Below are 27921 nucleotides of genomic sequence, written 5' to 3' on the forward strand. Positions count from 1 at the left end.
ACAGCCGTGTTAGTCTGTATTCACAAAAAGAAAAGGAGTACTTGTGGCACCTTAGAGACTAACCAATTTATCTGAGTATGCTTGGGGGTCGCATAACTAGTTAGCATGCCAGAGTCTCGTTTGTTATTGGAATTAGTTATGCGACCCCCGAGCATGCTCAAATAAACGGGGGACGAGTACTCCTAGCAGGAAGAGGATCTGGAAGGAAAGACCTGTAAATACCAAGCCCTAACAAAACCTAGTGCCAGCAAGAGGATTTCACCAGGTAGTAGTGGGAACTCCAGCTCGCAAAGGAATTATATGCTGTTCTGGAGAAGGGTTGCCTTGGCTTGAACTCTGCAGGAACCTTGAACCTAGATGAGAAGTCCTTTCGTACTTGATGACAAGAGGCACTGACTCCAGTAGAGGGTCCTGGGTCAAGAGGCCTCAGTGGTAAGGAGCCTGTATGGAGGAGGTGGATGGACTAAAACTAACTCAGTCCCCTTTGGGTGGAGGTTTACATGCATAACACATTCTGCCATTGGATTAAATAAACTACACGCCTGAAGGGGTACAGGGCAATATATATAAGCCTCTTGGGACTTTAGTGAAAGTACACTATGGGACAGTAAGGCTGAGATGCAACTGCAGTTCTGCACAGGACTGGCATGGGACACTCCTCGGGTGACTGCCTACCATTACAGGGGCGAAAATGAACATATGTAAGGAACTCACCCAGGAATAAGGACTACTGCAAACCTCCCCATCTTTTGCAGCAAACTCCAGGCAGGGGTGCTGGAACAATTTGTATAGTGGGAGTGCTGAGAGCCATTGATCCAAACTGTAAGCCCTGTATATGACAGAAACAAACTTGAAACCAGGGAGTGTGGCAGCACCCTAGTTCCAGCACCTGTGACTCCAGGGTGCCAGCCCCCCTCTTGGCCAATACACTGAGAATTAAACTGGAGCTCTCCAGAGCTGAAAAGATCAGCTGTTACAACTTGAGCTACTGTAGCTGGGGACTGTAACAACTCATATCCGCTGTAGACAGGCACTGAGGGGAACTTGAAACATACAGTCATCACTGGATTACATCATGCGCACAGTGACCTGCCTGAGCTAACAGATGCAGAGTAGCATGTACGCAATTAAAAAACCCCAGCAAGACATGAGATATAATTCTTCTACTCTATTCCATGCTGATAAGGCCTCAGCTGGAGTATCATGTTGAGTTTTGGGTACCACATTTCAGGAAGGATGTAGACAAATTGGAGAAAGCCAGAGGAGACTAGATTAAATGATTAAAGGTCTAGAAAACATGACCTATGAGGAAAGATTGAAAACACGGGATTTGTTTAGTCTGAAGAAAAGAAGACAGAGGGGGACATCAGTTTTTGAGTACGTAAAAAGTTGTTACAAGGAAGAGAGTGAAAAATTGTTCTCCTTAACCTCTGAGATAAGAGGCAATGGTCTTAAATTGCAGCAAGGGTGGTTTAGGTTGGACAGTAGGACAGATTGCCTACGGGGAGGTTGTAGAATCTCCAGCAGTGCAGGTTTTTAAGAACAGGTTAGACACCTTAGGGATGGTTTCAGAATAACAGCCTTGTTAGTCTGTATTCGCAAAAAGAAAAGGAGTACTTGTGGCACCTTAGAGACTAACCCATTTATTTGAGCATAAGCTTTCGTGAGCTACAGCTCGCTTCATCGGATGGTCTCAGTCCTGCTGTGAGCCCAGGAGCTGGGACTAGATGACCTAATGAGGGCCCTTCTGGGCCTCCCCTAGTGATTCTATGGAAAGGCTCCACTGCACCCCCACTTCTTTCTGCCTGGGGAGGGAAAGAGCTGGGACACCCCTTACATGTGGGGCGACCAGCTGTGCTGATTTTATAGGGACGGGCCGTTAGTTGGGGCCCTGTCCTATATAGGAGTCTCCTACACCCCACCCCCCTCCTGATGTTTCGCACTTGCTGCCTGGTGGCCCTGCATAGGTGACTGATGCAGCCTGGGGGTGGAGGCCCCGTAGGCTGCAGGCGGGGCTGGCCCCGGCAGGACACCCAAGCCCACAGGGCCCAGCCCGCCGGCCGCACAGCGACCTCACGGGGCGCTCAGGGCACGGAGCGGGCCGCGCGACGCCGTCCCTTTAACGCGCCACTTCCCCAGGGCGGGCACGCGGGGTCGCCCGAGCCTGCGCTCTGTCACAGCCGCCCGCTGGGTTGCGCATGCTCACCAGTCCTGCGTGCGCAGCCGCACGCTCAGCGCAGCACATCTCGCGCATGGGTATTAACGCCCAGGCCTGGCCGGAAGTCCCCGCCCCCAGCGTGAGACCCCCTTGGTGCATGCGCACTCCCCTCTCCGCCCCGCCCCGCCCTGCCCTGCCCAGCCCAGCCCAGCCCAGCCCAGCCAAGGTGGCCGTTGGGGGAGGGGCAGGGCAAGGCAGGAGGCCGCTGAAGCGGCTCCGGCCCCGCGGGCTCCCAGCGATCTCTGCCCCGGCGTCTTCCTGGGCGGGGAGCAGGGGGCTGGGCTCTTCGCCGGCCTCCGAGGTGAGAGCGGAGGGGGGCAGGCGAGGCGTGAGTGACAACTGGGTGCTGCCAATGGGGGGGATGCCTGTTGGCCCCGCCCCTGAGCCCAGGGGCGGGGCCATGGGGGGCAGAGGTGGGGGAGGGGAAGGGAAAGGAAATGGGGGGGCTCCCTGTCTCCATCTCCACAGTGTGTCTTTTTTTTCTTGCTGTTTGTTCCCCTCCCAGGGCTGGGGGCTCTCCCCAGCAGGGCCTTGGGCTAGGGCGGATAGTCCCTCATTCATCCCCTGAGCCTCTGCATGTGCGTGTCCTTTCCCCCCATCGCTCGGGGTCAAGGGAACTGGAAGGCAGAACTCTTCAGTGACTTTGCCAAAGCCAAGAGATTAGGTGTATGGAAGGCAGGAGTCCTGTGCTTAGACCATGCTGCTACTCGTGGCTCAGAAATCACACTGGCTGCTCAGCAAAGAAGCCAATTCCTCTGTGGGCAACCAGCTAAGAGGGAGTTTCTGGTAGCATAGAGCCAGCAGCAGCAACTAATTGGTACCTCTCCCACAGCCATGAAAAAAGAGGGTCCCCCCAAGAGTGGTTTGCCGGGGTCCTAGCAGTCAGCCCTGGATGCTTGTAGGAGACTATGAATAAGTTATGATCACTAGGACAAACTTCCAGCTCTCAGCATCAGTTAGTTACATCTGTAGGGTTTTCTTCACAATGAAGGGTGCTGGAACTTTAGCCTCCCTCCCTCCTCCAAAAAGTAACACAGGCTAAGACCAAAAATGTTGCTGATTCACATGCCAGACCTATCAGGAGTTGGTGGTATAGTACTGAGTGAGCGTCATTAATCCCAACAGATCCTGCAGCAATTAATCATGCTCACTCTCCTTTTCAACATATATGTGGGACCCACTGAAAAGTTTATGAAATGCCGTGTGTTCTAATTCTGCACCCTCTGTTGATGGCGTGTATCCCTCCAAACAACAAAGAAGTATGAACTCTTGGGTTCTCCTAGGTATACAGATTGCAACACTGGCAAGAAAGACCACCTTGCCAGGAGATTGCAGCTCTTTCTTTTGGATGAGTACTTAATCACTGTAATCAACTCTCTCCTAGCTTCTCAGTTAACTACTGTAACTCCACCCGGGTCTGAAGATGAAGGATACATAGAAATTCTAAATTGTGCAGCATGCAGCAGACTTTGTTTAAAGAAAGAAACTGCTAAGAGCTCACCACCTGGGGACTTAAAAGAGACCAGGGGCTCCCAGTTCATTCTAGAATATAAGAACAACCATTGTGGGCAAGACCAATAGTCCATCTAGCCCAATAGCCTGTCTTCTCACAATGGCCACTGCCGGATTCTTCAGAAGAAATTAACAGAGCAGGGCAATTAACAAGCAGTCCATTTTCTGTCATCCAGTCCCAACTTCTAGCAGTCAGAGGTTTTGTGATACCCTCACCACCTTGGCTAATAGCCATTGGTGGACTTATCCTCCAGGAATTTATCTAAATTATTTTTTGAACCCAACTAATAATTCAGACAGGTGAATAGCAATCTTTTCTTTAAAGGAACACTACAGACTAGATTTTGATTATCTTTGAGATCACCTTGACATCTGTGACCCTGTGAAACAAATGGTGCTCCAAGCCAAGGGAATGCTCTGGCTGACAGAGTCCAGATGAAACTTGCAAGAGCAAAGCCATCTCAACAACTGGAGCTCCTCAGCAGAGGATATAAGAACTAGCCCAAGCCTGTTTGCTTTCAGAGGATGATTTTAAGAGCTTCCAGTGCTGATGAAAGCAGGAGAATGAATTTAAAACAAAACAACAATAAAAACCTAGGACCTCTATGTAAGGTGTCTGAGCAAAGTATCAGAGTAGCAGCCATGTTAGTCTGTATCCACAAAAAGAAAAGGAGTACTTGTGGCACCTTAGAGACTAACAAATAAATTCATTAGTCTCTAAGGTGCCACAAGTACTCCTTTTCTTTTTGAGCAAAGAATATTTGGCACCTAGATGCTGTGTTGAGGGGCTTACTACAAATGCCTGAGAGAGAGGGCAGCAGCAGGAGGGGACTCTTGCTATGTATAGAGTTCCAAAGATCTGGGGGCTGGAAAGGGGGTGGGGCAAGGGAAGGGTTAGAAGACTAGTGGGGGAGGGACATGAGGGATGGGGAGCAGGGCAGCTCAATGCATCTTGTGGGAGGGTCAGGGAGCTGCCTACTGCGTGCTGAGTCAGTGGCTGTCTTTCTCCTCTACAGCTGGTCCGACAGGGGCAGTGAACTGAGATTTCCCAGGCCAGAGCTTTCTCCCAGCAGCTACTCTAGAGGGTGAGTAGAAACATGCATGTATGTTCTCTCTCCAACCCGTATTCTGATGGGGAGCCTATGTATCTTGTCTATTGTTACAGATCCTTGTGTAAAGGAGAGGTTTAGGTGAGGCCACTCTATGCTGCTTCCCCTTGTAGGACCTAGGGCAGGGTAGAAATGAGACAGAGAGAAGCTGCTCCTAGTAAAATCATAGAACTGAATAAAATGCTTTTAATAAAGAGTATTGAGATGAAAGTAACTTCAGTCAGTGACTGGACTACCTGGTGATTTCTCTGTGAAACAATAAGATTTCTTAATACAATTGGTTACAAAAAGCGCTGAATATTTAGAATAACAGAAAACCCTGGCCCCCTTTCCCCTCTACATGGTGACTGTGTATTTGTGATGATAAAACATTGAAAAAGAATGTCTCTGTAGGGTTATTTTTGTCCTTCTATTACTCTCGGGTTCTCTGGTAATATTTCAGGGTTTCCCTCAAAATTCAAGGGTGCCAAGTCTCTCTCACTTGTATATGTGATTGTATGCATTCCTTTTCCCTGGAAACCTCCCTCTGCAATGATTAACTACCTCAGAAGTAATACAGCATAGATTTAATGTGCTTCTAGCCTTTACTTGCTTTTCATGGGCACTCTGAAACTATTATGTGACTTCCTCTCCTAACTTTTTCTAACAAAGTAGGGTTGAGGGTGTGAACCTATAACTGGGATCCCAGTAAAACACATAAGGGGTCTGTTATAGGATTTCCCCAAGGTTGTAGTGGCACTCAAATCCAGCAAAGAGGAACTGTGCACCTTCAATACACCTGGAAGCTGGTGAAACTCAACCCAGGGCTAATCCTCTCTGGAATGGAAAAAGGAAAATGATGCTGTAAAGCTTTAAACAAGTCCCTGTGCAGGCTGGCAGCTGCTATTGTTCTAGACTGAGCCTGTCTAATTGTTGGAAAATGTTACTTGACAGGAGTGAGAGAGGGCTGCATTGTTCTTTTAGTGCAGAAGCAAATATTTCAAGGGACCTCACCCAGTAGTACCGGTCCCTTTAAAAAAAAAAATCAGGGAGAGCTTTGATCTTCTCTGGGAGGCGGGGAGGAAGGGGGCGTGAGGGAGGGAGGGTTCTTTGCGTTCCTGCAGCAGAGCAGAGCTGCATGCACCACTCAATCAAGGTAATGGAGGAACAGGCAGAGGGTGAGCTCTTGGGGCTCCAAAGCCTCTTTCTTTGCTTTCAAATGTCGAGCCTGCAGTGTTGCATGATCACTTCAGCAAGAGCTGCTTTTTCTTCTGAGGCTTAGACTGAGACTAATCGGCAGTGGCTGGCTGGGCACTGAGCCCTTGTTGACCTTATGCAGAGGTGTAGAAACCTCTCAACCTTCTGCACAGCTACGTGACAAAAGAGCTTTCAGGCTTTCCTTGGTTCATGTAGAGGTGGCTGAACTGATTGCATTTCATGTGCATGTGACTTGTGGCTGTTTTAGAAGCAAGTCCAAGGGTTTTCAGCCTAGTTCTCATAGAAATTGATGGTTTTCCAACAGTTTTCTGAGGTTCTGCCTAATGTATAACTGCAAAAACACTTGAGGTCTCAATTTAGGAAGAAGCTACGGATGTTAATGCCCCAAATGTGAGTATAATGTTGTATTAACAGTTTATTTGCCTCTCTTTTCCCTCTGAAGATTGCCGGCTCAGGGTTCAGATGTTTGCCTTGACTCCAGAGGAGAGCAGAGTCTGGACCTGGTAAGCACATTGGTCAGCTTGTGTTCTGGACCATGGACTCCATGAGAATCCCCCTAATGTGAAAATGTCGAACACGAACAGAGAATTAGTGATTGACTTTCTCTCCTACAAGCTATCGCAGAGGGGATACAGCTGGAGTCGGTTTGAGGGGGAGGATGAGATCAGGACTGAGTCTGCAGAAGAGGCTGAGATGGCAAGCGTCCCTAATGGGAGTCCATCCTGGCATCCGGGTGCCAGCCACATAGTGAATGGGGCTGTCGGGCACAGTAACAGCCTTGAAGCCCACGAAAGGGTTCCAGCAACTGGAGTGAGGCAGGCGCTGAGAGAGGCAGGAGATGAGTTTGAATTGAGGTATCGGAGGGCCTTCAGTGACCTCACTTCCCAGCTCCACATCACCCCTGGCACGGCATACCAGAGCTTTGAGCAGGTGGTGAATGAACTCTTCCGGGACGGAGTGAACTGGGGGCGCATTGTGGCTTTTTTCTCCTTTGGAGGAGCCCTGTGTGTGGAGAGTGTTGACAAGGAGATGCAGGTGTTGGTTGGACGCATCGTCTCATGGATGACCACTTACCTGACTGACCACCTAGATCCCTGGATCCAAGAGAATGGCGGTTGGGTAAGAACATGTCTCGCTTCCAAGGGGAGCGCGCTCCCCACTCATCTGACCTTACTGGCAGCTATAGTGCAAGTCTGATTAAAATGTAACTGTCTGAACACCTTGTGCATGCTAGTAATTGTCATAGATGTCCATAGTGAAACAAATGCAACTGGAATGGGCCTTTCCCTGCACATTCTTAGCGGTTTGCCACAAGGGGTCACTCCATTGTGGCAGAGCAAAAAGAATTGATACCGTGCCCACCAACCAGGCATGTCTGAATCACTCTTTCTTCTCGGCCTCCTTGGATGTTGGAGAAACCGTTTTGGCAGCCCCATAATCCAGGCTGGCTCTTGAGATGGAACCCCTTGTTCCTTAGCATGTCCGACAGTGGTTGGGAACCCAGCTCAGGACTGAACCTTCCTTCCACCTTTGTTAATGCAATGATCCTAAAATGCTGGGGGTGGGCTTTCCAGCCTAGTGAGATGGATTATATGCTAGCCCTCCACCTCTGGAGACAAGAATTCACCTTCTGATTTGCTCACAAATAAAGTAGGCCTTCTTTCCCTGGGTATCTGTCCTCCATGTAGTCTGAGAATTGAGGTGCATGGCTAGAACTGCGTAAAGAGAGCCATACAAAACTCCTACTGCTGTATACCTGGCTCCAATCATGGTTGTTTCCCCCCTGCTCTCCTGAGCACCAAACTTGCATACCCTTTTAATGGATTTGTGTTAACATGAGTAGATGTTTCCGACTGAATCCCTCAGTCTATTCTGCTCATCACCAGATGGCTTGCATTGTGGAACTTGGTGTGTCCAGGGGATTTTGCCAATGGGAGATATGTGGCCTGATGCTCTAGTTTACGACTTGTTTTAACTCCTGCATTCTGGTGGCTCTCTGTACTAGTACTGGCTGGACAGGGAGGACAGTTCCAACTACGAAAACAATGAGGAATCCAGTGGCACCTTAAAGACTAACAGATTTATTTGGGCAGAAGCTTTTGTGGGTAAAAAATCACTTCTTCAGCTACTGGCAGTGGAGTATTGTTTCCCTTGCCCATTGATGAGCTGTGGTTTTGAAAATTGTGTTCACCTTCACAGCCCCGAAGCCACAACCAGTAGCCCACCCTGAAATCTAGAGGAGACTTGAGGAGGTGCTGGGGAGTATGGAGACAAGGTTCTTTCAGCCTGGCCTTGCTCTGCACCTGCTCCTGGCACAGGTGAATTCGATCTGCCTCTTGGAGCTCAGGGAAGCCCAGCATTGGATCCAGAATAAAGTAAAAGAGTGGAGGCAGAAGGGAGGATGTTGCGCCCAGGAATGCTTGGAATGCAGTTGTCCTGGGGCACTGCCTGGGCTGTGGCTACCCAAACAGCCTGAATTTTGTTTCATGTTAATAACCAGGATTCTCACTGACCATCTCAGCAGGCTGTCCCTGGCCCATTAGCTCTCTAGCCTTGTAGATCACCCTAGCAGCAGCTAAATGCTAGGTTTCATCCCTCTCCTCTCCAGCTTTGGCTTTTAAAAACAGAGATTAGTCCTGGAATTGGGTGATCAAATGGAGGTTTCTCAGTCTCTGTGGCTGTTGCTGCTGGTGACGATTGGGTTGTATCCTGGAGACCTAGGCGATAATGCAATCTGATTTTGTAAATGAACTCCCTGGGAGATTTAGATTAAATCACTGATGGAAAGTCACTGGTCTCTGCTTGTTGGGAATGCAATACCCCTCCCCCACCCCGACCGAGTATCACAGTGTGCTTCCTTTTTGTCTGAGCACAAATTCATTGTTTGAAACAAATATTTGTTCAGCAGATTGCATGAGGGCAGGATTCCTCTGTGTCTGACACACCCACTGGCTCCTGCTCTTAAGATGGCTATTAGCCGTTTTGTTTGGTTTTTTTTGCCAGACAGAGAAGCAGCTTTGCTCTGTCCTGGTATCCCTGATTGTGATTCTGGCTGGTTTGTATTGTTTGTTGCAAGCTGGCCGAACTATGTGACACAGCCATTGGTGCAGGGAGGCGGTGCAAATGCCCATGATGCCCAAAGAGAAGGTCTGGGCTGTTTCTGTAGGTTCTTCTACACTGCCAGCTGTAGAAAAGATGTGGGATGCAAGTCTATTACAGTCTGGGCTTCGAACCAGACACCAGACTGGAGCTTTGATAGCTTTAGTGGTGGTGCTTTTGGCCTTGTTAGCACTAGGCCTTCCCCCACCCCCAGATTTCCCAATCTTGTTCCCTTTGTTCAGCTCTGCTGCTGCTAACACTGGTGCTAATGTTAATATTGCATCACAACTGTTTGTAAAAGTTCAGCCATCCTAATAGGGGTGGAGGGTTATGGTTATCTTCTGTTTCGCCTTCCCCTGCTTCTAGGTGCAGAGAGAAACCATTGTCCTCTTCGTAGGTAGTTCTTGCATGAGCCTTTAACCAGTGAGTGCTCCTCCTGGCCCAATGATGGCGTAATCTCTCTGTCACTGTCCTGTTTGCTCACCTACAGTGTGTATGGTGCATGCTGAGCAGCTATTGCCTGGCCCATTCACAAAAAGGTGCCATAGCCAAATCTCAAACAGAGGAATGCAAGTTCTGGCTGACCTGCTCCTGGTATGTATCAGAATAGTTTGTTTTCTAGAAAAACCAAGGAGTCGTCCTTGTGGCACCTTAGAGACTAACAAATTTATTTGACCATAAGGTTTCGTGGACTAAAACCCACTTCATCAGGTGCATGGAGTGGAACATACAGTACAAGGTGCCACAAGGACTCTTAGTCTGTATCAGCAAAAACAACGAACACGGCTACCTACCACTCTGAAATTTGTTTTCTAGAGAATCACAGCATTTTACTGCCTGCCAATCCCTGAGAGAGGGCAGGAGTAATACCAGACAGTCTTTTCGGGTAAGAGTTCCTGCTTTCCTGGTGCTGGTGAAAATGAAAGAGCTGCTGTGATTCTTGGGATGGAGGGCCAGGGTGCCATGATCAGAGTGAAATCCTTGCTTTTTTAGAGTGGGTGTGAATAATGCTTTTCTGAGAGCTCTGTAAAGGCTGGGCGTGATTCATGATGAATGACTCATTTACATTTCTAATAGAGATCTGGTCAGAAAGTAAAGGCTGGAATTGAAGGTTCTGGCAACATCTGTGCAATTCCATGAATAAGTGGGAACTGGAGAATATACTTCTGTTTGCTGATGCTGACTGTCCTGTCTCTTGACTGGGGCATTGAGCTTTGTCCCATTGGAGTAACGCAGACAGTTCCCTAAAGTACTGATTTCCTGGATGCTTAACATGTAAACACCAAGGAGGCAAAGAAACTGAGGATGGCTCAGGGGAGTATAATGAGAAGTAATGGGTGAAGATTCACCAAAGGAAAGGTTAGGGTTCAGATTTCTCACTGGAAAGAACTATTAGTCGTATGCAACAGTGGAATAGTTTCTCAAGAAAAATAATGCCAATAGAATTATCTGAAGTCTGAAAAATGTGACATCACTGGAAGAGGGATGGACTAGATGAAACCTCTTCCCCCTTCCTCTGACCTGCCCAACCCAGATTTTCGAGATGCTGAATGGTAGCCAGGTTGGACAAAGTCCTGGTGAGTTGCATTGCAGCAGGATGGAGTCTTGTGGTGCTTTGTGGAGAAAACCGTCTAGAAAATATGATTATGGAGAGTCTATTTTCTAATTGTCGGTTTTTTTGAATGATGGGAAATGACACAGACACTTGTCGTATGACAGCAAGTTGTGCTCTGCATACACCCTCTGCTTTCAGAGAGAAAACCTGAGACATTGCATCTCACTCTACAGTCAGACTTTTTGCTCCTCTTCATGTCTACTCCTATGATTAACCAATTTATTTGAGCATAAGCTTTCGTGAGCTACAGCTCACTTCATCGGATGCATACTGTGGAAAGTGTAGAAGATCTTTTTATACACTCAAAGCATGAAAAAATACCTCCCCCCACCCCACTCTCCTGCTGGTAATAGCTTATCTAAAGTGATCACTCTCCTTACAATGTGTATGATAATCAAGTTGGGCCATTTCCAGCACAAATCCAGGTTTTCTCTCTCCCCCCCCCCCCCCCCCGCCCTTTTCTTTTTGAGAATACAGACTAACACGGCTGTTACTCTGACTCCTATGATTGCCATTCCACTGTGGGGATTGGGAATAACCATGTCGAGGCATTCATCTTGTTCTCTTAGAGACTTCTCGAGTGGACTCAGTGGTAGAGTTTGTGGCTGCTGAATTGGAATTAATTTGCAAACTGGATACAAAAAGAAAAGGAGTACTTGCGGCACCTTAGAGACTAACCAATTTATTTGAGCATAAGCTACTTAGGCTTGAATAGAGTCTGGGAGTGGATGAGTCATTACACAAAGTAAAACTATTTCCCCATGAAGAAAAGGAGTACTTGTGGCACCTTAGAGACTAACCAATTTATTTGAGCATAAGCTTTCGTGAGCTACAGCTCACTTCATCGGATGCATGTTCGGATCCCCATGGTCATTCCTCCCCCCCACTGTTCCTCAGAAGTGCTTGTCAACTGCTGGAAATGGCCCACCTTGATTATCACTACAAAAGGTCCCCCCCACTCCCTCCCCCCCCCCCCCCCCCCCGCTGGTAATAGTTCACCTTTAGCGATCACTCTCCTTGCAGTGTGTATGGTGACACCCATTGTTTCATGTTCTCTGTGTATATAAATCTCCCCACTGTATTTTCCACTGAATGCATCCGATGAAGTGAGCTGTAGCTCACGAAAGCTTATGCTCAAATAAATTCGTTAGTCTCTAAGGTGCCACAGGTACTCCTTTTCTTTTTGTGTGCAGATGCTAAATCCCTGCTTGGGTTGGATGAGCAAACCAGATGTGATCTCAAGCCCTCCTATCCTGGTATGCTGATCTCTGTTCCTAGCATGTAGGACTCCCATTGCCATCTAATGGAGTTTGTATCTTTAATTATGCCTATTTAGACCTTTCTGCTCGGGCAGTGAGAGGTTCACTGGCTGATCAAACAGCTTGGATAACCAAGATTTGGTGTGTAGTTAACACTGTGAGATTAACTCCTGTTGGAGTAAGCATTGATTCAAATAGGTATATTGTATGTTTAAAAGAGCTTTATAGAATCCACTACATTTTTCAAGGAAATGCAGCTATCTCTGGGTGGAATGTAGTCGTTTCACACACAGCAACACTGCAAAACAGCTCGAAGACATGGAATGAAGACTAGGTACTTGGGTACCACAGTGATGAGCACAGTATAAATACCAAAATAGAAGAATACTGTATTCTTATTAGGTTACAAGGGAAATCCATGTGGGCCAAATACAATTATGCAAACTGGACTGTGGCTAGGGTACCAGAATTAATATTCAGACTCTTATACAGAAGTGCCATGGGATCTTTAATGGCCATAAGTTGTTAGTATGACATCTTGGACAAAGGATGGTATCTCCAGGTGCACAGACCGCTTTAGGGTCTTCTCTGAGAACGCACGTTTTCCCTCTTTGTGACAGAGAAGTGCTCTCTAACTGTAAGGCTCCTGCATTATCAGGCAACTGGCTTTCCCTATTTTCTTTGCTCCTCCTGTCTTCCAAACAAATATCCCACCCATTCATCTACTCTGCATGCTATCTAGGGCTGGGGAAAGATGTCTCTCTAGGCATCACCTGCCTGGGTTAAATAAATATTTTTCTGAACACCAGATGGTTCTCTTCTCTCCCAGCTGAAGCCCTGAAGATTCTGTCTTCTCTTCCATCAGATTCAGTCACACTTGTGTGGAGCAGGGAAGGTGTATCCAGGCACTCCCTGCAATCATGATGATCAGTTCCCGCAGAAGACTAACTCAGTACCAGGTGGAAAGAGAGGGTGGCTAGTTGCAGATAGGGGCAGTCTGAACAGTGGGATTGTTTGAGATCTCTGCTCAGTGTGCAGACCTTTGGCATCTTCTCAAACTGATTCAGAGGTGGGAGGCTTTTCTGTACAGCTCTTCAGGAAATGCCATTGGAATGACTTCCATTGCTGCTTCCTGTCCCAGCCCAGCAGCAGAATTCCTGCCTGCTAAAAAGTGAAAGATGGAAAGAAATCTTTGCAGACTTTCACTCTTCACCCCACTTCCTCAGTTTCTGCCTCTCTTCTCTCCCTATCTTTTACCTATGCAGCGTCTCTCTCTGTGTTGTGCAATTTGATTACATTTTTGAAGGTCTGTGATCAAAGCAGGAATTTGCATGTCAGAACTCCTGATCTCTCACCTCCTTGTTCTGTCACTGACTTACTCGGTGACTCAGAGCAAGTCCCTTATCTCCTTTGGACCTCAGTAAAAGGGCATAACACTTCCCTACTTTGCAGGGTAGACTGTGAAAATTCATGTTTGTAAAGTTCTCTGAGATCCTGGGATTCAAAAAACAAAGTACTTTAAAAATACCCCAAGATGCATTTCCAAACTATTTTTCACTGTTACCGATTCTCAGCTGTTTTCGTTAACTTTAGTCCCCTGGTCTGCTGGTGCTGTTTGAAATTGGAGTTCAGGCCCCGACTGTGAGCTGCTCAGGGTCTTTGCATGTCTGTGCTATTGAGATGCCTTGTCTGACCCAGCCAGAGGGGTTGGGAATGGTGAGCCCCCACTCACACCATGGAAATTGCTGCTTTCTATGCATGTGCCTGACATGCACTGCCACACCTTGTTTCTGGATCCCTAACTGGATGTCAGAAACTACATAAGCCTCCCTTTATATAATCCAAATGGGAATGCACCCAGCAGGCCCTCGGGGGGAGTGTGGTGGAGGCTCAGTGTGGTGGTGTGGAGGCTGAGCCATGATGTGATGTTTCAGAGCCTTTGCAGCTCTTCTTTGCTCTCTTTCCCCCCCCCGCCCCCCAGCCATGTTGTTGAGTGAAAGTAGGAATGCTGTAGGAATAGAGTCCCCTTCTGAGAGAACCAGGGGCGCTGCTCTAGGGCAAATAACTATTTCCCTAGCAGCTACTAAGCCTAACCAGTCCTGGGAGAAACTGGATTGGCAGGATCGGGAGGGGAGGTGGGAATGAGGATGGGCTCATCCGAGAACCTTAACAAAGTCTGATGACAAAAGTGGGAGCCATCCCTGATTGATGCTGGTTGTTTCTGAGACAACAGCAGAATTGCTAGGCAGAGATGTCTCCCCACCTCTGTGATGATCTGTATACTGATGGCCGTAGGAGCTGTAACTGTTGTTGGCATCCTCCAGGGCATGCTTAAGTGGCCTTCTCTCTGCTGGGCGGTGCTCTCCTCTCCTGCTGCCCCTTCTGGCAGGGATGCTGCTCATGGAAAACCCTTTGTTCTGAAGTGGCTAGACTAACATTGGTAACAGGGAAGGGAAGCATTTGGTCCCTCACAGACATCGCCTTGGTTGGGATAGGACCTGGGCTTGTCTGTTTAGCTTTCCTCTCCAGGGCCAGAGTTTGTCTCTGAACATTCCCAGAACTCCCCTGGTCCTATCTATGCTGTGCCAGTGACAATGACAGTCTATTGGCACAAGACCTTCTTGCCCTGTGGCGTGCACTTAAAGCTGGACCTGCGAGAGCTCTCTCCACTTCACAGCATCAGACCCATCGGTCTGTTTCTGAAGAAGGAAGTGTGGCCTCGTCTGAACGCACAGGGCAGCTTCAGTTGTGTCCTCTGGGGCAGTGTTCGTTGTCGTAGCGTTCAGGTGGGGGGATAAGGTTACAGTTTGCCACACAAGCAAAACAGCCTAAGCTGACTGGAGGGCAGAACCGTTAACAGATGGCTCCAGCTGGGGGTTACTGGGGAGCAGGTGTGGGTTTCGTGACGGGAAAATTTGAAGAGAGACATGTTGATTTTGAATTCAGGAGGCCTGTAAGGTTGTGTGCCTTCTGCCACAACTCGCATGCTGGCAAGCTGGGTGACCTAGTTATGGTGCAGAAAACTGCTTGCTTTGTTTTTTATTTTTAGGCATTTCACTTATTTTTATCCTTGTGTTTATTTTAGATAGAGCGCAAATACAGGAGCTCTCAGTGCTGGGAAGGGCAACCTCCAGGCAGAAACGCCCAGTACAGCTCCTCCATGCAGCCAGCATCTTTACATCCGCACGTGTTTTCTCCCAGGCACATGCTCACGTGTACTGATCCACTGCTGTCTCTTAGGATCCCTTTAATGGGGACCCAAATGCCCTCAGTGCTGGCACCTGCCTCAAGGGGAGGGAGGGAGGAGTGGATGGAATTCAAAGGCCTCTTTGGAGTTTTAACCAGAGAAGTTCCTGCTGCCTCTGGGATTATTTGAATGCAGTGGTGGTGGTGGTGTTTGTTTTTCCCCCTTTTAAAGGGAGCGGAGAGTTGAATGAACCTGGAGTTGAATCTACTCTCCTGATTGCAGTAGGCTTTATACCCTGTGGACTAACTTGCAGCCTCTTCTCTCTCCCAGTATGAAAGTGTCAGTGTCCTTTTTTTGGGGGAGCAGCACCTGACTGGAGAGGGAACAGAAGGCACAAAGAAGGGCAGTACGCTGGGTCTAGTCCATGGGACAGCCTGATCATAGAACAAAGAGCAGCCAGTTTCTCTTTACCCCAAGTACTTGGCCTCCAGTTGCCATTCAGACTTGGGAAGCAGAGACTTGGAGGTAACATTTGCATCAGAGGAGCTGAGCTACTCTGTAACATGGACTTCCGAGGGAGGTCAACATGCAGCCAGAGCTTCTGAAGCAGGATTCTGTTGCTGTTGTAAACTGTGCATGAAGGGATGGATATGTATAGCGTACTGTGAGGTGCCTTGCCTGTGACGAAAGCAGCAGGTGCAGGCTGGGTTGACTTGTTGGTTGGAAATAGAATCGTATGCTTGGGCTGAAGAGGGGGCAATGGACAGAACTGTCTGTTTGACAGCACAGGTGTCTGAGCACCTGGAGGCCCCTTACAGAGTGGGGACAAAGGGGGGAGAAGAATGAAAGATCTCTCCTCCCCCTCTTTCTCCCTCCTCCACTGCTGTTGATACCAGTGCAGTCCTTCCCCTGAAGCAAAGAGCTCCACACTAAACAGAGCAAAGGTGAGGGAAGCACAGGGCTCTCAACACCCAGCCACACATGGGAGTGAGCTGCCAGGCTTACCATTGTGTGTGCTGGAGTTAGAGCAAGGGCTTGTTTGACTGCTGCATGCTGGGACTGGTCAGAGCGGAGAGGAGGGGAGCAGCAGGACAGCTTCCACTCGGATGGTTTCTGCCCCTTCTGGACCATTTCACTGGTGTTTTGGACATGACCTTGGGCCCACTCACAAGTCCATGGGAGTTTTGCCATTGGCTTCAGTGGGAGCAGATTAATGGCATTCCGCTGGCGGGAAAGGTGTGGTAACGCTGTTGTCTCAGGCAGTGACTAGCTGTGCTGGCTAGTGATCCCTGGCCAGGAAATGGAGGCTGTGTGCAGATGGTCACGAGTATCCCTCAAGTGAAGCCCCAGCTTTGTGTATCGAGGGCATCTGATTTGAACGCCTGTAAACCTGTGGCCATAAGCGCTTGGTTATGCTTATTCCATCCTGAAATGACGTGGCTCACCAATATCTTCTTGGATTAAACAATTATTTGCTTCCAGTGTGTGACAAGGCCCAGAGCAGAGTGCTGCAAAGGAGCCCTCCTGCTGCAGTAGTTCCTGTTGGTCAGGAGGTTTCTTGCTAAGTGACTTCATGGGCTGAATCACTTGAGATTTCACATGGATTAACAGGAACTAAATGAATGCATCTCCCTCCCCTTCTCCAGCTCCATCCCAGGGCAGTGTGGGAGGAGGAGCTCTGCTCAAAGGGTCCCTGGGACTTACCCAAGAGAGAGGGGCTGAGACAGTCTATTTAAAATTGGAGTGGGTCTGTGTGTGGAAGGAGGAGCGGGTCCTGATTTCTTGTCTTTTCCCAAACCTGACCATTTTCCCAAGGCATGTTTTTTGTGGGGGAGCAAGAGGAACGGGAGCATGTTCTTGCATGGAACCTCTCAGTCTGGGGGGAGATGCCTAAGAAATGACAAGATCGCACTCTGGTCACGGGCTTGAGAGCGCTGTAGGGCGTGCCCCAGCTCTGGCTCCAGAGAATGAGGAATGTGGTCATGGTGTCAGGGTCCAGTGAAGCCCAAAGGTTGTGTCTTTGCAAAAGCTACCTCCTTGCAGAAACTGTTGCCTCATACCCAGTTCTACCAGGATACAGGAACTTTCTTAATGCTTGGGGGCGAAGAGTGTGGCTGGGTGAAAATGCGGCTCTGTTCCTCTCTCTGGGCACCCACGTGCTGTAGGCATGGTCTCCCCCAAAAGGAGGTGCTTGTGTTACACAGCAGCCTCGCTAGGCACGCAGCCTAATATCTTCTAGGCTTCAGATAGCTCTGACACGAGACAAGGAGTCTTCCCACTGCCCCTAACATGTGCCTCTCTCACCAAAGGCCAGCAGACTGGTCTGCCCTGTTGGGGCTCAGACACCATCTGTCCAGTGGGGAGAAGCCGCATAGAGACTGTTTTTCCAAAAGGCATTAAATGGGTTAGTCCATGGAAATGCAATCCCATTCCCAGCAGGTGCTAATCTCCTGCGTGGATCCAGCTCGACCTACATGTTCCTCACTGTGCTTTTGTATTATGGCTTCATGGTTCCCAGCTCTCCCTCTCCTGTGTGTTCCTGGTACTGGTTCTGGTCTATGGCTCAGCCCCGATGATTCTGAGGGAATAACTTTCACTGATGAAAGTTGGATGCAAGTGGATTAGTCATTCATGCCAGCTCTTGTTTTGCTATGCATTAATGTTTCATCTGATGGCTGATTGCCTCGCAATAGAGAGAACACTTCTGTCCTCTCCAGTCTCTTCTGCCATGCCCAGAGCAGGCCAGGCTGACTCCTGGGATGAAGAGAGGGGCTGCAGCTCTCTGGATAACCCCTCTGACACATTTGGGAAATGCTGAAATTGCTGGTGAGCACTTGTCATCTCGAGTGGTGCAAGCACATTGTAGGTTCTGTGAAGCTGGTGATGAAACCAGTTTGACAAGCGTCCCTGGCAGCAGGGTTAGGAATGGAATGTGCTAGTGGCTGTCTCTGTTTAGGAAAGTACTGGCTTTGGCCATAGTGTGCACTGAACTCTGGAGGTTTATTGTACTTCCCACTCCAGTACCCAGTCTGGGTGGAGCCCTTACGCAAACTGGGACAGCCTGTGTGCCTTACCTAATGCTAGCTGGTGTCCTGGTGTGTGTGTGGTGGTGGGGGGGGGGGGGTAGGTTTTATCTCTACTCAGCTCTGGGTCACAACATCGTGGAGTTTGACAGCGATTGCTGAGGACTCAGGGTTCACATCACCCAGAATTCCCTGCTATTGTAATTGAAATTAACCAGCTGCTTCCATGTAGGTCAGTCATTTGCATAACAGTTAAAACGGAGTCCCTGAAACATTTGCACCTGCAGAGTCTGCTTGTGTCTCCCCCCACTCGCCATGGAAGCTGGCAGTGAGTTACTGACAAAGCACTTGAAAGAACACTAGGGGCGGAACAGCAAAGCCTCGTGTGTGGAGCAGCTCCGGAGAGGGGTTGAGGCCTGTTCTCTGATGTCAGATTCTCCTGACGGGGGAAGGTGGCATATTTTCTGAAATATTTTGATTGCAAGGGTGGTGCTGTGTGCCACTGGCAGTTACAACCGCTTGGACATTGCTGCTGCCTGACACTCAGGTCCAGGCTTTGAGGGGTGTCTGAGCAGCTATACAAAGATGCCGGGGGCTTGTGAGGTTTGCAGCCTGTTGTCCGGTTCCAGGGTGGAGAGAGACAGAGCAGGGGACCTCGGGGATCTCTCTTGGGCTCTAGTAGTCACGTGGGGACCCGCTAAGCTGTGTTTACAGGATTCTAGCAGCAGCCTTTGGGAATACTCCTGTTTTCAGTTTTTCTGATAGTGCTTTTCTCCATTGAGCTTCATCTGCAGGTTTGTACATGCCAATCCCACGTGGTGAGTTGGGTAAAGGGCAGCTGCTGTTCCTGGGCTTTGCTGCACCAGGGTGTTTCCTATTCCACACCTTGTCTAGCTCGTCTCTGTATGAAACCATTCCCAAATGCACATTAATCCAAATTCTAATGGCAGCTTCTGCCCGGTGGCTGGGGTGCATCATAGGTATTGTAGCTGTAACACAGCTGCTGTTATAGTTACAGTTACGGGTATACCAGAAACATCGAGCGCCTCATTTGAGGGGAAAAAAGAAAAGGAGGACTTGTGGCACCTTAGAGACTAACCAATTTATTTGAGCATGAGCTTTCGTGAGCTACAGCTCACTTCATCGGATGCCTTCTGTCGTGAGCTGTAGCTCACGAAAGCTCATGCTCAAATAAATTGGTTAGTCTCTAAGGTGCCACAAGTCCTCCTTTTCTTTTTGCGAATACAGACTAACATGGCTGTTACTCTGAAACCTGTCATTTGAGGGGAACAGTGTCCTGTGGCTAAACACCAGCAGTTGGGCGTCAAGAGCCCTGGATTCTGTTCCCAGCTCTGCCACAGACTGTCATGTGACTCTGGGCTGGTCACTTAAACTGCTTTGTGTGCAGTTTCCCTATTTGGGATAATAGTGATCCGCATCATAGGACGGTTTTGAGAGCTAACTAATATTTAGACAGTGCTTTGAGACTCTTGAAAGAGAAGTCTCGTGTATTTGCTGAACTGTTTGGGCTGTTTTTCTCTAATGGTACACTGCTCTTTTATGACCCTCTTTCCCAAGCAGATCTTGTTGGGGTGGCAGAGAGAGCTGTGTGCATGGTGGTCACCCCGCTGTGTGTTTAGTCACTGGGTTGGAACAGTCCCTGCCTTACAGGCATGGGCTGTAAATAAGCAGGTGTGGCAATGGCATTGCTAGGTGGAAGGTGTGGCCCTTGGGCTGGTCTGTTGCCTGTTTCCTCCACATGGAATGTTCTGTATGAAAGGCCATTGAGTTTTTTTCTGAACCCTGCCCAGACTAGCTCTGCAAAGATACAGCAGAGGAGTCCCTCCCTGTCATCTGCTCACACTTCCTCTGCGACCGGAGGGATTCCTCTGCTGTACAGAGCCAAGTGACCCATTCGCATGCTGGCACACTTCAGCCATGCCACATCAAGGAGTCTTTCTTGGTACCCAAACCCCTTTTTTCCCCTATTAACTGCCCTGCTCTCCTCTGTATCCCAGCCATGGCTCAGACAATCTGTTGCTGCCCAAAGAGACCAGACAGGGATTATCCCCTACATCTGCTTCCCTCACCTGTCCTCATGGATCACTGCTACTCGCTGAATCCTGCTTGTACCTTGAAAAAGGAACTTGGTCTGCTTCACTTGGCCCTGTCCCCAATTTCACTATAGAGAGTGCAACTAATTTCCTTCCCACCTGTCTAGTGTTAGCGTTTCAGATAGTTACCTAGACACAAGAGAATGAAACTAACCCAGCTCACAGGGTTGGTACTACTGATACATTTCAAGCACTAGTTCCCACTAGTCTCCAGATAGGGATGTGAATGCCAGTGTCCTGGCCAAATTTCAAATCTGATAGAATATGGTTATCTACTGAGATACCTCCTTCACACCCAGTTGACATTGTTGGCACTGTTTAAACAGCTGCTGCATCTCACCCCAGAGGTGGCTGCATTTTATGGTGGGTGAAGTGATCGGTAACTGCCTGCTTTACACATTTAAATAGATATGCAAAGTGTTGTGGGACCTTCAGGAGGCCAAGCTCAGTGTAGGTGTAAGATGGGTATCATGCTTTCAGCGCTGTGGAGGGGAATGAGGATCCCTTCTACTTTTGTGCCGGGTCAGGTGGTGAATGGAGCTGATGGAGTGGAGTACGGGCTGTGAATCTGATTCTGTGTATGTACAATGTCTTCTGACCAGCAGGGAGGGTGAAGGTGGCAAAAACAAATACAGAGAGATGCTGAACTGCACTGCTGAACCAGTGAATGGTTCCTGGATGACATGGAGGTGAGGTGATACCTCACTACCTATTGGCATAATTGCTTCTATTATATTTCACTGTCACCTACTGCCCCATCCTTGTTAGTGTATCTGTTGCCTCTTGGGTGGGGGGGAAGAAGGGGATGTGTGAAATGCAGAGAGATTGTAAAACAATCTACCCTTGGGAGGCTGGGGTAAGCCAGTACTGACTGACTGTGAGCCTCTTTGTAAGTGCTGTTGCTATCGGAGAGTCATCGTTTGAGCAACTCAGGAATTCTAAACATTTCCTCTCAGATAAAGGTGACTGGGGGAGGCTAGAAATATCTGGACGTGTCTGGACTAGTCTGAGATCCAGAACAGGGGACTGAAGAGGTTGAAACTGACACTTGTGGGGGCTAGACCTCAGGTATAAGGGAAGCGAGGCCCTGGGTCAGTGCATGAACTGGAAGGTAACCTGCACTTTGCTAGTCTCCAGTGTGTCCATCAAATCCTGAGCTAAAGCAGCCTTGTCCCTTCTGCCTGCCTGCCCCCGGTCTGGGCTTGCTGAGTCTGGGAACCGAGCGTGGGATGGGGGTAGAGCCCCATGCAGCGTGGCTGGAATGGAGAGCATTAGTGACTTCCATAGAATTCTCTGGCTTCTCCAGGCACATCAACATGGAAAGGGACGGGGGCCACTCTGCTGTGCGGCCCTCAGTGCCCTGCCAGCTGCATGTTGTCCAGTTCTGGAGGAAGAGGAGGGGTGCTCCATGCTCCTCCACTGTTGTCCCTCCCTGCCTGGAGTGCCTGATAGCTCCATGTATTCACCAGATGCCATTTATCTCTTGCTCAGCAAACACTTTCTTTTCTTAGAAATAAGCGTTTCAAAACAAGTCTAGTTCCAAGAAGAATTCTAAGGATTTCCACAAGCTCAGAGGCAGATACTGTCAAAACTAGAAACAAAATGCCAGGCCAGCCTGCTTGCCCTATCGGCACTCTGCCAAGCCAGCCTGCTTCATCTCTCAGGCCCTAGCGAAGGCCCTTCGTTATGCTGGGTGACCTCTCCCTAGCTCCCTGTAGCAGTTCTGTTTGCTAGGGTGTCTGCTGCACAGTGTCTTGTGGGGGAGGGGCCGTTGGTTTTATTACCAAGTGGAAAGACTTATTTCTTGGTTTCTTTGTGCCAGTTTTTGGTGCTGTGATTGTGTCTAAATCCCTTAGTGCTGCAAATCTATGCAAATATGGCAGCTTGTCAGTTACCTAGGCATGCTATCCTCTGCCTGATGACAACGCACCCCCCTTCCTGGAAGCCTTATTAGAGCAGGGCAAGAGAGTGCTTGGGGACAGTGTAGGGGGAACAAGGATTTTTTTCCTTATTTAGCATTGGGCTCAATAAAAGGATCTCCACGGTCTTGATTTCCCCCGCCCCCCAAACATAGCAATATTGGTCACCCTAAAAACAAAGGTCTGGCACTTTCCTGAGAGGATACAGAGACTGCAGCATCCGGGGTTGCAGCGGGAGGGAGGGAGGGAGGGAAAGGGCTCTAGTGCACCTGACCAGGGCCAGACAGTGCCTTTGTCTCTTACTTCCCCCTGTCATCTTGTGAGGCAGCCCCAGTGGAGAACTGGCAGATCAGGGAACTGTTGGGCTGTGAGTCTAGAGAATGACTGCATGGACCCTTCTGAATAAACACTGTGTTACCAGGGACACTTTGGTGGGGAGGGGGGAGAGGCAATATATGCACTCAGAATGGAGGTTGGGGAGTGGCAAGGTCACGCATATCCACACAGAATGGCTGTTTGCGGTGGGAGGAGCTTATGCATTCCTTCCCAGCATCTTGCTGGGGAATCATTAACTAGCCATTCCTGGGGAGCAAAGTGCTTCCTCTGACTCATCTTCACATCCGATGAAGTGAGCTGTAGCTCACGAAAGCTCATGCTCAGATAAATTGGTTAGTCTCTAAGGTGCCACAAGTACTCCTTTTCTTTTTGCGAATACAGACTAACACGGCTGTTACTCTGAATCCTCTGACCCTGTAGCCCAACGTGCTCTGGACACATCAGTGGGAGTGTGTCATAGCAAATGACCCCAATAGGAAGAAACTGGGTGTCCGTGGTACAGAAGGGAGCTGAACTGTCACTCACATGGAGCAAGGCCAAAATTTTGATTGTCTGCTCCTGGGATGCATCTCCCTTTTCTAAACCTTTCTTATGTGATGGTATTTGCGTACCCCCACTGATGCCTGTGTCGTGTGAACCCCCAAGCCAACACGAAGTACACAGAAGCGTGCAGTGTTCTGTCCCACTCCTGCTGCCTTTCAATATCTATCAATAGAAAGAGACTTTGTTCACAGTGCACTTTATACATTAAAATATCCATTCCTGGGATCTGGAGCCTGCTCCCTGTCATCCATCTCGAGCTCTCTGCATGAGACAGATGCTTGGAGGCTGCATGCTTTCTCTTTCCCTTCTGTATGTGGAAAGGGACATTGTTAAGGCTGACATGCCCAACCGTTTAAACGCCAGTCCTGGAGGGGAAAATCTATCCACTTTCCAGCACTATTGCACATCATCCCCATGTGTTAGCTGGGCACAACTGCCAACACATTCAGGGCTCGGTTTCTCTATTATCACAAACACAGCATGCTGACCTTCCCGCTCCCACCTGTGAATAGGTAGGACATTGGAAATATACAAGAATCCTGATCTCTTTCTCTCTGGGCAGGATTCTTATATCAGTGGCCTGTCTGCTCCTCACAGCAATGGTGCAGGGGATACAATATAACAGGACTGCAGGGCCCAAAGAAGCTGATAGGTTTCACTTCAGGTCTATCGGCCTTCTGTGTTCCTCTAAATGGATGGGAATTATAGTCACACACATCTGGTTCATCCTTCCCAATAGAACAGTAAAAAATAAGACTGGCACGGTGGGACATGTGGTATAAGTTAGCAGGAGTCCGTGCTGGCCAGGGAATGCTTTGTGCCTAAGGTCCACTAATATTTCATTTCATTAGAGCAGTGTTTTGCAATCAGTAGGTCATGGCCCCCAGGGGGACAAGAAAGGCGAACAGGAGACTCCAGTCGCAAGATGTTGAAAACTTTATAACAATCTCAGGTTTTAAAAAAAAAAAATCTTGTTCCTCCCCGCACACTCTGAGCCCTCAAGGTCAACTATTCTCTGTGAGCCTCTCAACATACACCATAGGGGCTTATTTTTATCACTGTTACATGTTTTTACTCTGACTTTTATAGTGAATGTAAGGGGGTTGTGAAGAGTTTGACTTGGGAAAAGAGGTCACCAACCTGATCCAGCAGAGAAACAGCAGTAGTGGGTATCTGAAGCTGCAGCCACAGAGACCCTCTGACACCTGGATCTGGGCCCTTTCCAGCTGGCCGTAGCGTGAACTACTTATTAGGTGCTCTGAAGCACAATATAAACGGGAATGAATTTGTCCTCATTAACGCGCCTGATCCCCATTTTACAGGGGGAAATTGAGGCAGAGAGGGTAAGCGATTTGCTCCAGGCCACAGCAAGAATTGATGTCGCTTGGGATTTTACATGACCCCCATCTGTTCCAAACAGGCCATTGAAAAACTTGCTTTTGAAATTGCACATTTATCAATCTCTGCAGCAGCCTCGTGTGGCAGCCCACAAAAGGGTGGGTCTGTGACAAATGAGAGAGGCTTCAGGCCAAATTCAGTCCGGAGGCAAGCAGGTGCAAAGCCACAGGGCCTCTGAAAATCCCCATATCCCTGCTTACTCCAGGCTGGAATTTGGCCATCTGTGAAAACCTTAGCATGTGCACACAGCAAGGTTGGGAAGGCTGGACACTCTGCAAGGAGCTGTGATGGAGCCACACGGTTTGAGGATGTTTCACGTCTTCTAAGTAATGGGGGGAAGTGAGCTGCATTTTCTATGACTTGTGGGGAGGAGCCAATTTAAAAGCAATTGGCTGAGCTACTTGTCAATCACAGCTGTAGCTTAGGAACTGAAACCCACGTAGCTGACCATGGCAACACTCACAGCTTGTCTCTTGCTGTCTTGTGTGGTTGGTAATGGGGACATTACCAGGTGTTCCGCGCAGTTCCTTGGCACAGCTGTGGGAGTCAGGAGAACCCTCTAGAGGCTCAGGCAGCGGGAGGGGATTTAGCAGTGAGCTGCCGCCTGTCTGATTTCTGTGCATCGCACAATAAGGCGTGACACAGACACAGGGTCACTCCAAGCTGATCTGTGCTGTTCCAGACTGGCTGACTTACTGCAGCCTTATTTATTCAAGAGAAAATCCTGCTGGGAAAAGGGCAATCTGAATATAATACAAGCCCCGCTCCTGTGGGGGAAGAAAAGGGCCCTCAGCCCAGGTCAGGTTCATCCAGGACGCAGAGCTAGCTTCTCATGCAGTGCTCTGGGAGCAAATCTGTGTCTGGGGCCCATCAGTTGCTTGTGGGGCGGGGCGGGGAGATGCTCGGCTGCAAGCTCTCATTACCGTTGTTTGTTGTCGTTTCGATTCCCATTTGCTGGCCCTCTTTGGTATTGAGTTCTGTGCAATGCAGTTTGTGCGTAGCAGGGGAGCAGGCCTGTTTACTTACCCAGTGAGCTAGAAGAAGAACAAAGCTAGCCTCAGATTTGCCCTGCTCTCTGGAATGCTGTGTTGGGAAATGTTTGCCAGGCCGGTTCCTGCTTTAATCTGATGGACAGGTATGCTTGATAAACTTCAGGGCTGCCGGGGGTAAAGTTCTTCTGTAGTCTGGCTGCATACTGAACTTGGACCCCTCGCTCCATGAGAGCCAGGATTGCTGTGGCTCTTGGATTAGAGCACCTGCCCTGGCAGGTCCCAGGGCCTCTGACGGACAGCTGTGCCGTTCACCTACAGCAGTATACCTTCCGCAGCAGGAGTTTCTCATCTCCCCATCCCTCCCTAGGGTCAGACTTGGGCTTAATACTGAGGTATCTAAACAAAAGCCTTGTGAATGCCCATTGCTCCTGTTGACTCCAATGGGAATTCTGCACTTGGCATGGGGTGCCCAAATTTGGCCCACATTGTATTGCCGTATTGGGAAGAACCTCTTGCAGGCTGCATTGCAGCCCTGTACCTGTGGGTGGGGTTGGTGCTCTGCTTGTGGGGCTTATTTTGGAGATTTGGAGTGTCTCGATAGGTGGGAAGGAGTTAGTGTCCTGGGCGGGTCAGCAGAGCTGCTGCTGTTTCCATGTGCTCTGGACCCAGATTATCAGCAAACTCCCCGGCCCTGGAAAGGCATCTTCTCGAGGTCCTGTCCAGCCCTCTGGCTCTCTGACCCTTCCAGGGAACCAGCTCAGGGGAGGGTGTGGCCTACCTCAGTCATTCTCGGATTGCAGACCAAGCTTTGCTGGTGCAAGGCTCTGCTGGGTGGTTGGGCGTGCAGTCAGGTCCTGCTCTCTAGCCAGACTGAACGTCTCACTGAGGAGATGCCATGGATGTCTTCAAGCTGCCTTCCTGCAGTGACTACTGGAAATGTCCCTTCGGGCCAGGGCCCCTGCTCTATGCATTGCTCTCAACTCCATGCAGCCCCAGGGCTAGCCTATGTCTTCGGGGGGCTCTAAGATGGGTGAGGATGTCTATGCAGCTCAGGGAATGAGCCTCCGAGCCCCCTGGGCAGACTTGTGCTAGTGCAAAACCCCTTAGCCCTCCATAATCACTGCGCACAGTGCTTTGAAGTTGTGGCTTGGGTGGTGCTCAGGCTGCGTGGCCTAGCAAGGGGAGGGCTTCAGACCCTGCAAAGGGAAGGGCGGGGGACTGTGGGAAGAGGGTGGATCCTGCCATCAGTGGTGCAGGACTGATGCAGTTGGGTGGGTGTGGTTACGGTGAGTGTGTTTGTCCCTTAGGGGGTGAGGGTCTCCCCAAATCTAAGCCAGTGTGGCCTTTTGCCCTCTCCCCTGACTACCTTCCCAGCTGCTCCCCACACGATCCCTCTGATTCTGTCCTGTCCCTTCTCTGTCGTGGGAGGAGAAGTTGGGCTCCAGTGGCCTCGTGTGCTGGCACGCTTTAAATCTACGTGTATTTCAACATTCAGATGGGGGGCAGGAACCTGTCATCTGTTGGCAGGAGGTGCAGGGCTGGGATGAACCGAGCAGAGCCGTGAGTGGCTGCATTCCTGGTAGATGCCTCAGATTGCTCTGTGCCCTGAAACTCCAAGGATCTTGTTGTCCCAGAACACACAGCTTCCCAGAAATACTCCTGGAGCTTGATAATGCTGAATGCAGGGCACGGTTGTGGTGGAGCTTGCTGCCAGAAGGGCGGGTGTGTCCCACTGGGCACTAGCTGTGGGTGGGAGGAGAGGAGTGGGCACAGAGCAGACAATAACAGACATGTGGAGTTTGTTCTTAGAGTAACTGTAGGAAACTGGGCTCCAGTCATGGAATGGTTTGCCCAGTCCAGCCTCCCCAGCAGACAAAGCTCAGCTGTCTCCTTGCTGCCCACCCCCCACCTTCCTGAGTTCAGCGCGCTCTGTGCTCGTGGTGCGCCTCCTGTCCTGCACTCGTGGTGTTCTCCCCTCCCTGACACACGCTTCTCTCATGACTGGTCCTGTGCTTCCCCCTTTGTCCTCTTTACACACAGTTCAGGGTGGGGAGCGCAGGGCTTGTGTGTCCGTTCAGTGCCCCTGCCTGAAGGCTGACATAAGTAGGGCCTGCTGGGGTAACATAGATGCCAGTCTTCCGCCTCTTCTCCTCTCCCACACACTCGGCTGCTGAGAAACTCCTGATTCCTTTTGGGTTCTGACAGTGCCAGTGCTCTGCTGGGCCCTGGTGAAAGGCAGCCTCTGGCAGGTCCCCAAGATATTGTTGGTGGGAGGGTGTAATGGGTAGTTCACTGATCTCGGTAGGCACGGTGCGCCTGGTGGAAGGGGTAAATGCCTGCAGGCCTGGCAGCTGGGTGGAGTAGCTGCAATTGGTGCTTGTTCTGTGGAGGAAGCTGAAG

At 49.5% G+C, this 27921-nt stretch overlaps 2 protein-coding genes across 10 annotated transcripts in view; one reads left to right on the forward strand and one right to left on the reverse strand.

Annotated features, from left to right (window-relative positions):
- TPX2 (TPX2 microtubule nucleation factor) overlaps window positions 1-2343 on the reverse strand; it is a 38061-nt gene extending 35718 nt beyond the window's left edge. For 2 of the 4 annotated variants that reach the window (XM_037877296.2, XM_037877295.2), the window contains exons 1-2: window positions 2207-2343; window positions 715-829 (exon numbers count right to left, since the gene is read on the reverse strand). Coding sequence is in view for 1 of the 4 variants with exons in the window: in XM_043527317.1 (XP_043383252.1) it covers window positions 2207-2317 (111 nt within the window). In the remaining 3 variants the exon portion in view is untranslated. The remainder of the gene's footprint in view (window positions 1-714; window positions 830-2206) is intronic. The other 2 variants (XM_043527321.1, XM_043527317.1) reach the window with 2 other exon arrangements.
- Window positions 1-27921, forward strand: part of BCL2L1 (BCL2 like 1) — a 35082-nt gene that overhangs the window by 500 nt on the left and 6661 nt on the right. Inside the window, exons 1-5 of one of the 6 annotated variants that reach the window (XM_043527324.1) lie at window positions 2381-2519; window positions 4747-4815; window positions 6479-7155; window positions 14305-14309; window positions 16547-16589. In XM_043527324.1, coding sequence (XP_043383259.1) covers window positions 6604-7155; window positions 14305-14309; window positions 16547-16574 — 585 coding nt within the window. In that variant the 5' untranslated portion in view covers window positions 2381-2519; window positions 4747-4815; window positions 6479-6603 and the 3' untranslated portion in view covers window positions 16575-16589. Of the gene's footprint in view, window positions 1-2380; window positions 2520-2727; window positions 2797-4746; window positions 4816-5877; window positions 5997-6478; window positions 7156-14304; window positions 14310-16546; window positions 16590-27921 lie in introns of those variants that run through there. The other 5 variants (XM_037877300.2, XM_043527322.1, XM_043527323.1 and 2 more) reach the window with 5 other exon arrangements.

Source organism: Chelonia mydas, chromosome 13, assembly GCF_015237465.2.
Source record: "Chelonia mydas isolate rCheMyd1 chromosome 13, rCheMyd1.pri.v2, whole genome shotgun sequence".
NCBI classification, from domain to species: Eukaryota; Metazoa; Chordata; order Testudines; family Cheloniidae; genus Chelonia; species Chelonia mydas.